The sequence below is a fragment of the Zingiber officinale genome, chromosome 10A, assembly GCF_018446385.1.
Source record: "Zingiber officinale cultivar Zhangliang chromosome 10A, Zo_v1.1, whole genome shotgun sequence".
Taxonomy (NCBI): domain Eukaryota; kingdom Viridiplantae; phylum Streptophyta; class Magnoliopsida; order Zingiberales; family Zingiberaceae; genus Zingiber; species Zingiber officinale.
The window spans coordinates 873,471-886,624 of NC_056004.1; the positions used below are offsets into that span (position 1 = coordinate 873,471).

The following is a 13,154-nucleotide window of genomic DNA, read 5'->3' on the forward strand; positions in this document are numbered from 1 at the left end:
GGATTGTTGATACACGATTGAGAAAGTTTTCTCATTGTTATTCTTGTTTAATTTCACATTCAAAATGTATAGGGGGCGTGGAGAGATTTATACAATACTTTATTGAGAAAGTTTTCTCATTGTTATTCTTGTTTAATTTCACATTCAAAATGTATAGGGGGCGTGGAGAGATTTATACAATACTTTATGTGTGCGCGCGCAAGTGTAGGCTTTAGAAAGAGAAATTTATCAAATATTTTAGAACATAGGCTTTATAATATTTTATAAAATATTATACTGAAACTAATTAATGATTCTGGTTTACAATAGAACATGACAAATTTATATTGAAGTTAATAAAGATTATAAAGTAACGACAACAATCATTTTTTTGTTTTTCCTGCAGAGCCAATCAAAATTTGCTTTCTAAATTTAGGATTTTTAATTTTCTAGATGATGCTGACGGATCAGGTTTTCCATACGGAAACAATAATAAAGATGAAATAAAACACTGCCTCACGCATCAATTCAATAAGTGGCCCCAAAGACCGGCGAAGAGTCAAATTGATGCAACAACGGTTTGTCTAGAACATACGGTAAAAAATTGGACTCGGAGATGGTACTTTCCCGGGGAACGCAGACACGAATCACTTGTCAGCATTATTCGGGCTTGTTGAGGCGGTGAAATTGCCATTCTAGTCCAAATTGACAAAAAATCAAGGAGACCCCTATTTGTTCCCAAATTATAAAATAGTGTCAGATTTTATTTTATTTATTTTATCAAACGGACGTCCTACTTTATTATTTAACCGTATATAACTAATCAACTGTACTATTTAGTATCGACCAATATAGTTCAATATAATCATCTCCCATTTAAATCTTCTCTCCAATTTCTTAATTTGATGATATTATAATAACTATGAAATCTTAATTATTATATATAAAAAATAATTATGATTTTATAACTATGAAAATATTAAGTAACCAAATAGAATCTGTAACAATTACAATTCGTAGTTATTATAATAATTATAGTAATTAAGATTTCATAATTAATATAGTTAATATGATAATTATAGTAATTATAATTTTATAATTCTTAAAATATAAATTCCTAATAAGGTTGAATAAATTAAATATATATTATAATAATTACCATTTATTATTACTATGGCGTTTGATTTATTCAAGATTTGGATGGAAGATAAGGATATTAAATATGATTAAATAATTATATATAATTAAACAGTAGAACATGATTTTGATTAAAAAAAATTAAAAATACGAGATCTTTAATGATTCAGAAAAAAAAAACATGAGGCCTTTTGACTTTTATCTATATTTTAATGAGATCCGTCGGAACATTAAATTATTTTTTAAAAAAAGAAACAGATAAAAGAAAAGGGTAAAAAGGGGGAGAGAGATTATTTCTAGAAGATGTCCACGAAAGATGACCAAATGATGAGTTCAAAATTTGTCCCTAAATTTTTTTTTTCCCTATATTTTTTTATCGATCGGACGGATCAGATTATATTTTAAGGATGTTTTAGATATCACGAGGATATTATATATATTTTAAAGATATCATGATGTCTTGAGATATAATTTGATCCGTCAGATCGATAGAAAACATGAAAATAAATAAATTTAGGAACAAAAAATTTGAACGGCCAAACGATCTACTCCATGTCGCTTTTGCCGTAGTCAATCTTACGCAAATCCGCTAAGCAAAACCGTGTCGAGCCATCTTACCTGTTTTTTTTTTAAGGGTGGACAATTCCTCAAGTCTTCGTTATATGCAACCCCATAAGTTCTCACGTCATCCCTGAGATCACCATTTGACTGCCATCTGGGCCAGAGCGCATAAATATATACCACCACCAATCTCTAAGAAAGTAGAAGCTTCATTCTGATCTTCTCAATTTCCCCTCTCAATTTTTTTCCTAGTCTTGATTTTGGAGTTGCAGACATGGAACTGTGGTTCGCCGTGTGCGGCGGCCTGGCCGCGCTGCTGGTGGCTGCCTGGGCAGTCAGGATGCTGAACTGGGCGTTCTGGAAGCCGCGCCGCCTAGACCACGCGCTCCGGTCGCAGGGACTCAAGGGCTCCTCCTACCGTCCCATCAGCGGCGATCTCAAGGATTTTGTCCGGCTTGCCGAGGAGGCCCGCGGCAAGCCCATGCCCTTCTCCCACGCCATCTTCCCTCGCGTTTCTCCCTTCTTAAAACGCGCCGCTGATGCACACGGTCAGCAGCCATACAACTTGACCGCCTCCTTGTCCATTTCACCAAGCAAATTTTAACTCCTGTTGATTAAATCGGATTGAAAAATTTTCTTTTAGGAAAGGAGAACAAGGTAACTTTCCATTGGATGGGACCTAATCCGAGAGCGACCATCACGGATCCTGATCAAATCAGAGAAGTTCTGGCCAACAAGACCGGCGAGATCGGGAAGGCAAATACAAATTATCTGGTAAAGTACGTTTTCGTAGGCGTGCTGCGTCAGGAAGGTGAGAAATGGGCCAAGCACAGGAAGATATTGAACCCCGCTTTCCATATAGAGAAGCTCAAGGTGATTGATCCATCTCTGCTGAGTTAATTTATGCCTCTGCCTCGCCTATATGTTTGTCGAAATGACTCAGTAACTTTTTTTTTGCTATATGCAGCGCATGCTGCCTGCTTTCTCTGCTTGTTGTGATGATCTAGTCAACCGATGGGATGAGATGGCGGCGAAAGGTGAAGAGATAGATGTTTCCGTCGAGCTCCAGAGCTTCACCGGCGATGTCATTTCCCGGAGTGCTTTCGGTAGCAATTTTGAAGAAGGAAGGAAAATTTTCCAGCTTCAGGATGAGCAAGCTATGCTCTTTGCCCGCGGTCTCCCTTATGCACATATACCGGGCTTCAGGCGAGTGCTGATCCACAATATACATCTGCAAAATGTTCGATTCGTTGTGATCCTTGTTAGAAACAGAGTATAATCGATATCTTGCATTGTACAGGTTTTTGCCCACCCGAATTAACACTAGAATGAAAGAAATCAACATAGAGGTAAAAGGGATTCTATTGAGCATAATCAAGAAGAGGGAGGAGAGTATGAAATTGGGCGCCGCAAAGAACGATGACCTTCTCGGCTTGTTGCTGGAGTCCAATCTGCAACACCTCCGAGAACACGGGAACGCCGGGTTGACGACGGACGAGGTGGTGGATGAATGCAAGCTGTTCTACTTCGCAGGACAAGAGACGACGTCTCAGTTGCTAACGTGGACGATGGTTGTGCTGAGCATGCATCAAGATTGGCAAGAACGGGCTCGCGAAGAGGTTCTGCAAGCCTTTGGGAAAGAGAAACCTACTTTCGATGGCTTGAACCACTTGAAGACCGTAAGCACCATAATTTTCGATTCTCGATGAGTCTACCGGGATTTCCTCAAATATGTTAGAAAGTATGATCGATGTGGCATCTGCAGGTGACGATGATTCTGTACGAGGTTCTGCGACTCTACCCGCCGGCAATCGGCACGGTGCGGCAGGTCTTCAAGAGCACAAAAATTGGGGGCGTAGTGTACCCTCCAGGCGTCCTGCTCTTCCTGTCCATCCTTCAGGTTCACCATGATCCAGATTTCTGGGGCAAAGACGTCGACGAGTTCAAGCCGGAGAGATTCGCGGACGGCATGTACAAGGCGTCGGAGAAGAATGCCTTCTTCGCCTTCGGAGGCGGCCACCGGGTCTGCATCGGCCAGAACTTCGCGTTGCTGGAAGCCAAGTTGGCTCTATGTTTGATTCTTCAACGCTTCTCCTTTGACCTCTCGCCGTCCTACACTCATGCTCCCGCCGTTGTTGTCACTCTCAAGCCTCAGCATGGTGCTCCCATCAGGTTGCGTAGGATTTGAAACCATCGATAAATTTTATAAAAAAAATATATATGTGCTAAAATTCTAAAACAAATATCTACTTCTCTAGTAATATCTGTAGTAATCTTATAATTTCATAGTTAGTGATTATTCCGTCTGTACGATAATGCTGAGGACTATTAATTACTTAATAAAGGATCACAGCCTTTTGATATAATTTAGTGTATTTAGATAAGGGTTTTCTGTTGAAAAATTACGCGTTTTGTGAATTATATTATCAAATAAAAAAAATTAATGAATCAATACTTGGGATGACGTTTCGTCCAATGAAAATTTTCATCCGTTACTCTTCGTGTCCGAAAATCAAAAAGATAAAAAGTTAAGATATGGCATTTATGTTAATCTGGTATGAACTTCGTGTAGACCTGCAATATAGATCATTATCACGATAAAATAGATATTCGGTCTAGTATATAGCATACATTAGACTTCCTATAGTCAAAACATAAGAAACTATCTTCATGTCTTTATCTCCTTTGATATCTTCGGAGATATCTCTTTAGATAAAGCCGCTCCATGTCTAAAAGGTAGAAAAATCTTTCTTGGAGTTTTGCATGCTAAAATGAGTTCATTGTATGAAGCTTGGGATAAACACAACATTCTTTTTCTTGCGATCCTTGATCCCAAGAATATGTCTCACTCTCCTAAGTCCTTTATAACAAATTGCTTGGACAACCATATCCTTACTTCCGATAACACCTTGATATTGTTTCCAACTATCAAAAATATCATCTACGTATAGTACAAGAAATATCACCACGTTTCCATCACACTTCTTGTATACACAAGACTTATCCGGTAACTAAATCCATAAGACTGGATTACTTCATTAAACCGGATGAACCAAGACTTTGAAGCTTTACTTCAGTTCATAGACCGATTGAGCTTACATACTAGATACTCTTTGTCCTTTGTAATCAACCTCTCTGGTTACTTTATATGAATGCATTCTTCAAGACTTCCATAAAGGAAATCTGTCTTGACATCCATTTGTCTAATCTCATAGTCTATATGAACAGTAATAGATAAAAGAATCCGGATAGACTTAAGCATGACTACTGATAAAAGATTTCCCTTTTTCAACAAGACTTGCTTTGAAAGTTTCCACTTTCCCGTCTATCCATTTTTTCTATTGTAGACTTATTTTCACCCAATGACTTTTACACAATTTGGTGATTCTATAAGCTCCCATAATTTATTAGAATACTAAATTCTATTTTTATATTCATCGCTCTTTGCCAAGATGCTCCATCTTTATCTTGGAGTGTTTCGTCATATGTTTAGAGATTGGATTTATGTTGACCAGGGATCAAGTCCAAAGACTCTCCCAAAACATGAATCTTTTAGGTTGCTAAATAACCCTCCCACTATGACGAGACACTGTATATAATTGTGTATCATTTGTGATACGTGTTGCAGTTTCTTGTGATATTTCTTCTTGTACAATTGGTACTAGATTAGACGTGTCCTTTATTATTTTTAGGCCTGTTCAACCGGTTGGTTAACCGGTTTACCGGTTTATCGGTTCCGGTTAATTCCGGTTAACCGCATTTTATTGACAACCGGTTAACCGACCGGTATTATTACCGGTTCCGGTTGAACCGGTTCCGGTTAGTTAACCGGTTCCAACCAAGAACCGGTAAGCCTAGTAACTATTACTAAGTGGACTAAAGCTCAACCCAAATATGTAGATTAAAGCCCAGCTGCAAGCTTAAGTTGCACGTGTTTCAATTCTCCGTGTATAGACCCAACTGGAAGCTGGAAGAAGGAGGGAGGAAGGGCTGAGGGCAGTCATCTGTGAGAGAGAACGAAGTGTCGAAGGAAAACCTTCGCCGGCTGACGTGATCGGAGTGCGAGGGAGGGAGGGACGGAGGGAGGGAGAGGAGAGAATTGGGAGAAGTGGCGTCTATTGATGGAATCGACGAGTAGTTCCCTTGCTAGTGTAGGCGGCGGCGGCGACAGCAGTGACGGCTGGCAGTCGAAGGGGCGGATATGGGAGTTCTAGCGGGACATGATTGCTGGGGCGGTGATGGGAGGCGCAGTTCACACCGTGGTGGCGCCGATCGAGCGTGGCAAGCTGTTGCTCCAGATGTAGGAGAGCAACGCTGCGCTCCTTGGCCGTGGCCGCCGCTTCCAGGGGTATGATTGATTGCATTGCCCACACCGTTCGCGAGGAGGGAATGCTCTCTCTGTGGCGTGGAAATGGCACCAGCGTCATCCGATACTACCCCTCTGTCGCTCTCAACTTCTCCCTCAAAGGTATTCGCATCAAAACCTTGCGTCCTTCTTCGAATCGTTAACTCTTTCTTCCGAGATTGGAATATTTCTTTGTTCTCCGTTGTTTTTTTTTTGTTCTACACGTGATTGGGTGGTCGATTCCAAAGAATTGAATCGATGCTAATGGTATACTTAGATTGATTTTGTCACTTCTAAGCGATCTCGATGAAAGGAATGAAAGAGTCTTGTAACTTGTTCTCTCTATCATATTCTTTTGGGGAATTGATACTGTTTTTTGGCCATCGCGGATGTCAATGCATTGCTTTGGTTAATTCTATTCTTGATTCAGGATGTAAGGAATGTATGACGTTGATGCTTGATCATATAATTCTAGTCAATTGATTCCTTTAAACCACTTGCTTGAGGTTGTTAGATGAGTTCTGGACTAAAGCCCAGCTGAATGAGTTTTAAATTATCAATAAGCATTATAAATTTTATTTATTTATTTATTTTTAATATATATTATAATAGTAAACTTATGTTAGGTGTTCGAGAATATCATTTGTCAACTTAGATTAACCGATTTACCGGTTAAACCGGTTTAAAAAATACTAAACCGAAAACTGAACCGGTTAACCGGTTAACCGGAACCGGTAAGATACCGGTTTCGGTTCCGTTTTCGATTTGTCGGTTTTTTTGCACAGCCCTAATTATTTTCTTAAGAACAAATTTACTTATGGGCTTGTGGTTCATTATATCCTCTTCTAAAAATCGGTCATTGATACTAACAATGACCTTCTGATTTTTAAGACCATAAACCTACTTTCGTTTATCTAGGATAACCCACAAACAAGTGAACTCCTGTCCAACTTATCATTGTTTCTCTTCAACATATGTGCTAGACTACCCGAATCCGAATATGCTTTAAAATAGGCTTACACCTATTCAGCAATTCTATATGAGTAGAGAGTTGTGACTTGGAATGTACTATGTTCACTTTCATTTTTAGAGTATATCATTAAAACGAAATTGATAATTTTCTGAATAACTCATCATCAATCTACTCATTTCCATAAGAGTCCTATACCTTCTTTTTCTACACCATTCTATTAGGGTGTACCAGGTGCAGTTAATTGGAATTGAGTCCCGTCTTCTGATAAGTGACTCCTAAGCTCTCCTAAGAGGTTCTTGCCACTATGATTTAACCGTAGTGTCTTGATACTTTTACCTTGACGTTACTCCACATCAACCTAGTACTCTTGAACTAATCAAAACACTTAGACTTGCGGTGTGTCAAGTAAATGTATCCTTATCTCGAATAGTCGTCTATAAAAGAAACGAAATATTCGAAACAACCTCTTGCCTGGATAGTCAAAGGTCTACACAAATCAGAATGAACCAATTTCAACATATTTTTGGCTCTAAACCCCTTAGACTTAAAAGTTTCTTGGTTATTTTTCCTTCCAAGTAAGACTCACAGGTTGAAAAGATTTCCACTACCAAAGAACCCAAGAGTTCATTGGTTAATATCCTTTGAATCCTACTCAAGTTAATATAACCTAGTCTTAGATGCCAAAAATATAATTGGTTCATTTCCGAAGGTTATTTCTCTTTAAAGTTAGAAATGTGTTATTAATTTCCATTTATTGCATCGTGGGAGTTATTGGATTATAAATTGTCAACCAACGTACCAGAACAGATAACTTTCCTATTTTTCTTGATAACAAGTTTGATATCAAAATAGATAGAATATCTATTCTTTAATAGTTTAGAAATCGAAATCAGGTTCTTTCTAAACTTAGTACGTAAAGACAATTTCTGAAAATCCATATTTTATTTCTATCAAAGAATAAATATCTCCCACTGCAACAGCTGCTACTTTTACAGTAGTGCCCATGTGGACGGTGATTTATATAGTTGTCGGATTTTCTGGAACCCCTGCAATGAATTGCAGACATAATCAGTGGTTCCTGTATCTACACACCAGGTACCGGTAGATAACACCACCAAATATGTTTCAACAACTAATAAAATACACCGTTATTGTTCTCAGTTATGAGAGGACAGTCTACCTTAATGCCCAAGTTTTCCAATCATTACAATTGGAACTACTAAGTCTATTCTATAGTATAACAACTAGGGGATTGACTAACATTTGAAATCCTAAGAATCACAAAAATATTTGGTCAAGACCAACATCTCAAAATCTCCGTGAATTTTGTATGTCATGTTAGTGTGGACGTATACAAATTCTAAAAGGAGATTTCATCCATTATTTTATTATCTCGTCAACCTATGACAAATAAAATTAATAGTTGGTTTGTCTTTGATCAAATATTTGGTCAAGACTCTAAATTTAAAATAATATTGATTCATCTAACAATACTATTTAAATTTACCAACACCTCAAAACACCGTGAATTTTGCATGCCACGTTAGTGTGCACGTATACAAAATCATCATTTGTAAGAGGAGGGTTTTACCCATTAACTATCTTGTCAACCTAACTTTATGATAAATAAAATTATCTCAAACACCGTTAATTTTGTATGCCACGTTAGTGTGGACGTATACAAAATCAATCATTTGTAAGAGGGGTTTTAACCCATTAATTTTATTATCTTGTCACCCTAGTTTTATGACAAATTAATAGTTGGTTTCCCTTTGGTCACACAAGTGATAGGAGTGACTCCGTTGGGGAGGATACTATTAAATGTGTCTAAGTGTATACCATTACTTGATACTAAGTCCATTAAATATAATTATGCCCCTTCAGTTGGAGAAGATCACACACATCTTAAATAACTTCCTATAAACATCCATTAAGGAAGTTTGATTTAGTGATCCGCAAACAAACTCATCCGTTGTGGAGGGAGGTACACAGAGCCAACACACAAGCTTGTTGCATCACTTACAAACTAGTAATGAAGACCGTGGGATTAATATACTAATCCCTCTCCCACTTAGTTATTTAAGGTGAGGAATTTTAACCTATGCTAGCATATATCATACGCACACACATCACAGTAAATATAAGCAATAAATATAGAAATTAATTTTCCAACTATTATGGTCTTTTCCATCACTGTCCTTCGTGTGCTCCAACCCTAGCTGCTGCCATCTTTAGCCACCGCCATCGGGTCAAGTCGTCGCATCTATCTTGCTTCTTATTCCGCTGCGCCTTTGGTCCTCCAATAGCACCACGCCTCGCTAAGATACGATCCGCGACAAATATAGAATTTTACATATATCGATCCTATATTCCATAAATGGAATGTACATGTAATCTAGATCGAAAAATAAAATTCTAAAACCTAGAGCTAATACAATCATGCACACACAAAAATAATGCCCTTGACATGTCCAAGGGTCCAATCACACACAACATCTATAAACCATAATAGTTGGAGCCTGCAACCACAAAGTTAGCACATCCTACTATTATCCTGCCTAAATTATGTATGACATATGCATAACATATTTGAAAACCAAACCCACAGAGGCAAACCCTAGCTCTGATACCAATTGTTGGTTAGTCCTAGTAAAACGTACCGGTTCCACTGTACAAAAATTTTTGTACAAGTGTCGAACCTTTCCTTAAATAACCTATTGTGTTCTTTAGAAGTTAAATTAGGAATCGCAGACGGAACTTAACATCATTGATTCCAAATTTAACTTATCTATTCTTAATGGTTTAGATTTGAATCGCAAGCGGAACTTAACACTATTGATTCAAATCCACCTATGTTATTAATTTCATTAAATATTAATTTCCAAAATTGGCTTCCAGGACTGCATGATGAGGCACATGACCTTCTTGGATATAAGAGCAACCACCACCGCCTAGACAAAGCCTTTTAAGGAAAGCTAATATTTAATTTCCTTAAATAACTCTAGGTTAACCAAAAAGAACAATCGAATCACAAATTCGAAAAAGAAGAAAACACAAACTTGAAAAACTAATTCAAAAAACTAGATCTAATGCCTCTTGTGTTTGTAATTCATACAAAAGAAATATAACTAGTATGATGCGAAAATTAATTACTAATTATACCTTCCTTTGTATGCAACGACCTCTTGATCTTCTACTGTATTCCTCTTCTTATCCCGGACGTTGTGTGGGCAACGATCTACCGAGATGAGAATCCACCTAAGCCACCTTCTTCTCCAAGCATGATTCGGCCACCATAAATATTCCATGAATAGATGTGGCTCGGTCACCACCACCAAGCTCCAAGGGATACTTCCTTTCTCTCCTTCTCCAAGCAATATCCGACCACCTTCCAAGCTCCAATGGATCAAGAGTTTCAGCCAAGAAGAAGAAAGAAAAAAGAAAAAGGAAAACAAGAAGGGCCGGCCACACCACCAAGGAGGAAAAGAGAGGAAGAAAAATAGAATAGAGACGTTCCCATGAAGGCACCTCTACTCCTTCTTTTATAATCCTTGGTCTTGGCAAATAATGAAATTTAATTAAAAACTTCCTTAATTCTTTTGCCATGAAAAGGAAAATTTTATTTAATTAAAACAATTTTCCTTTTCATTATTACATGGTCGACCACTTATTTCCCCAAAACAAGGAGAGTTTTAATTAAAATAAAAATTAAAACTTCCTAATTTGTTTTCGGAAATTTATAAAAAATTTCTCCATTAATTTTTCCCTTCATGGTGGTTTGTAAAAAGGAAATTTTATAAATTAAAATATTTCTTTTAAACATGTGGATAAAAAGAAAGTTATCTCTAAAAAATTAAAATCTCTTTCAATCTACAAATAAGGAAAAATATCAAATCTTTTCTTAATCTTTTGTAGAAACTTATAAAAGAGAATATTTAATTTTTAAACTCTCTTTTAAATAACATGGTTTAAAAAGGAAAGTTTTATTAAAATTAAAATCCACCTTTTAATCTACAAATAAGGAAAGATTTCAAATCTTTTCTTATTCTTTTGTAGAAAGCTATAAAAGAAAAGATTTAAATTTTAAACTCTCTTTTAAAACCATGGAATCCACATAAGAAAAAATTTATAAATAAAATCCTTTTTAATATGATGTGGCCGGCCACCTAAGCTTGGGCTCCAAGCTATTGGCCAACCACCTTAAGGCTCAACCTTTAGGCTTGGCCGGCCCTAAGCTTGAGCTTCAAGCTTGGCTTGGCCGGCCCCTATAGGTTGGGTAAGAAGGTGGGTATGTGGTGGGTATAACTCTCTATATACAAGAGGCTACGATAGGGACTGAGAGGAGGAATTGGTTTTGGTCTCCCAATGAAATTAAGCTTCCCGTGTTCACCCCGAACACACAACTTAATTCCATCAATAATAATTCATTCCACTAAAGAAGTATTATTGAACTACCGCACCAATCCCAAATTATATTTTGGGCTCCTTCTTACTATGAGTGTGTTAGTCTCCCTGTGTTTAAGATGTCGAATGCCCACTAATTAAATGAGGTACTGACAACTCACTTAATTAATATCTTAGTCCAAGAGTAGTACCACTCAACCTTATCGTCATGTCGGACTAAGTCCACCTGCAGGGTTTAACATGACAATCCTTATGAGCTCCTCTTGGGGACATTATCAACCTAGATCACTAGGACACAGTTTCCTTCTATAATCAACAACTCACACTATAAGTGATATCATTTCTCAACTTATCAGGCTTATTGATTTATCGAACTAAATCTCACCTATTGATAAATTAAGAAATAAATATCAAATATATGTGCTTGTTATTATATTAGGATTTAGAGCACACACTTCCATAATAACTGAGGTCTTTGTTCCTTTATAAAGTCAGTATAAAAAGAAACGACCTCTAATGGTCCTACTCAATACACTCTAAGTATACTAGTGTAATTATATAGTTAAGATAAACTAATACCTAATTACACTACGACTATTCCAATGGTTTGTTCCTTTCTATCTTAGTCGTGAGCTACTGTTTATAATTTATAAAGAACCGATAACACAATCTTCTGTGTGTGACACCACACACTATGTTATCTACAATATAAATTAATTGAACATTTACATTTAGTATATATAAATATAGATACTTGACCAATGTGATTCTTATTTCTAGATAAATGTTTATACCAAAAGCTAGGCTTTTAGTATACATCCTAACAATCTCCCACTTATACTAAAAGACTATGCTGCCATAAATGCTATCATACATCTGATTCTCATCCCTTCAACATGTCCATCAAAAGCTCTTGCCTTAAGGACCTTAGTGAAAAGATCTACAGGTTATCATCTGATGCAATCTAGGCGGCAACAACTTCTCCTCGTTTATACGATGTCTCGTATTGGGTGGTACTTGCACTCTATTGTATTTACTTGCCTTATGGAATCATGGTTTCTTCGAGTTTGCTACTGCACCACTATTATTACAATAAAATGAAATAATCTTTGGACAAACCATAAATCATATCTAAGTCCATCTTGAGGTTACTGAGTCATTCAGCTTCTATGGCTGCCTCAGAGGCTGCCATATACTTAGCTTCCATAGCGGAGTCTGAGAAAGCACCAATGCTTAACACTCCTCCATAGTTATGGCTTTACCTCCTAAAGTAAACACAAATCCCCGAGGTTGACTTACTATTATCCCTATCTGATTGGCAATCCGGATCCATGTAACTCACAGGGAGCAAATTATCTGACTGGTAAACTTAGCATATAATCTTTAGTCCTTCTAAGGTACTTCAACATATGTTTTCACAACAGTCCAATGTCCTTGTCCTGGGTTACTTTGATATCTACTCACCATTCTCATGGCAAAACAGATATCCGGTCTAGTGCATAGCATACATTAGGCTTCCTATAGCCGAAACATAAGGAACTACCTTCATGCCCTTTATCTCCTTTGATATCTTCGGAGATATCTCTTTAGATAAAGCCGCTCCATGTCTAAAAGGTAGAAAAACCTTTCTTGGAGTTTTGCATGCTAAAATGAGCTCATTGTATGAAGCTTGGGATAAACACAACATTCTTTTCCTTGCGATCCTTGATCCCAAGAATATGTCTCACTCTCCTAAGTCCTTTATAACAAATTGCT

General features: G+C 37.2%; 1 protein-coding gene across 1 annotated transcript; it reads left to right on the forward strand.

Moving 5' to 3' along the window:
- Positions 1-1,865: 1,865 nt before the first annotated feature.
- LOC122027087 (cytochrome P450 CYP72A219-like) lies at positions 1,866-4,043 on the forward strand. The gene is made up of 5 exons (XM_042585930.1): positions 1,866-2,225; positions 2,321-2,550; positions 2,645-2,883; positions 2,978-3,356; positions 3,443-4,043. Exons 1-5 carry the CDS (start codon positions 1,952-1,954, stop codon positions 3,863-3,865), a joined length of 1,545 nt encoding a protein of 514 aa, XP_042441864.1. The 5' UTR covers positions 1,866-1,951; the 3' UTR covers positions 3,866-4,043.
- Positions 4,044-13,154: the final 9,111 nt, after the last annotated feature.

Excerpts from the sequence above, each read along its gene's own strand:
- LOC122027087 (XM_042585930.1), top strand. The coding sequence starts at position 1,952 with ATGGAACTGTGGTTCGCCGTGTGCGGCGGCCTGGCCGCGCTGCTGGTG. Across the intron at positions 2,884-2,977 it reads GCACATATACCGGGCTTCAG|GTTTTTGCCCACCCGAATTA; the intron begins GCGAGTGCTGAT and ends TGCATTGTACAG. Across the intron at positions 3,357-3,442 it reads GCTTGAACCACTTGAAGACC|GTGACGATGATTCTGTACGA; the intron begins GTAAGCACCATA and ends TGGCATCTGCAG.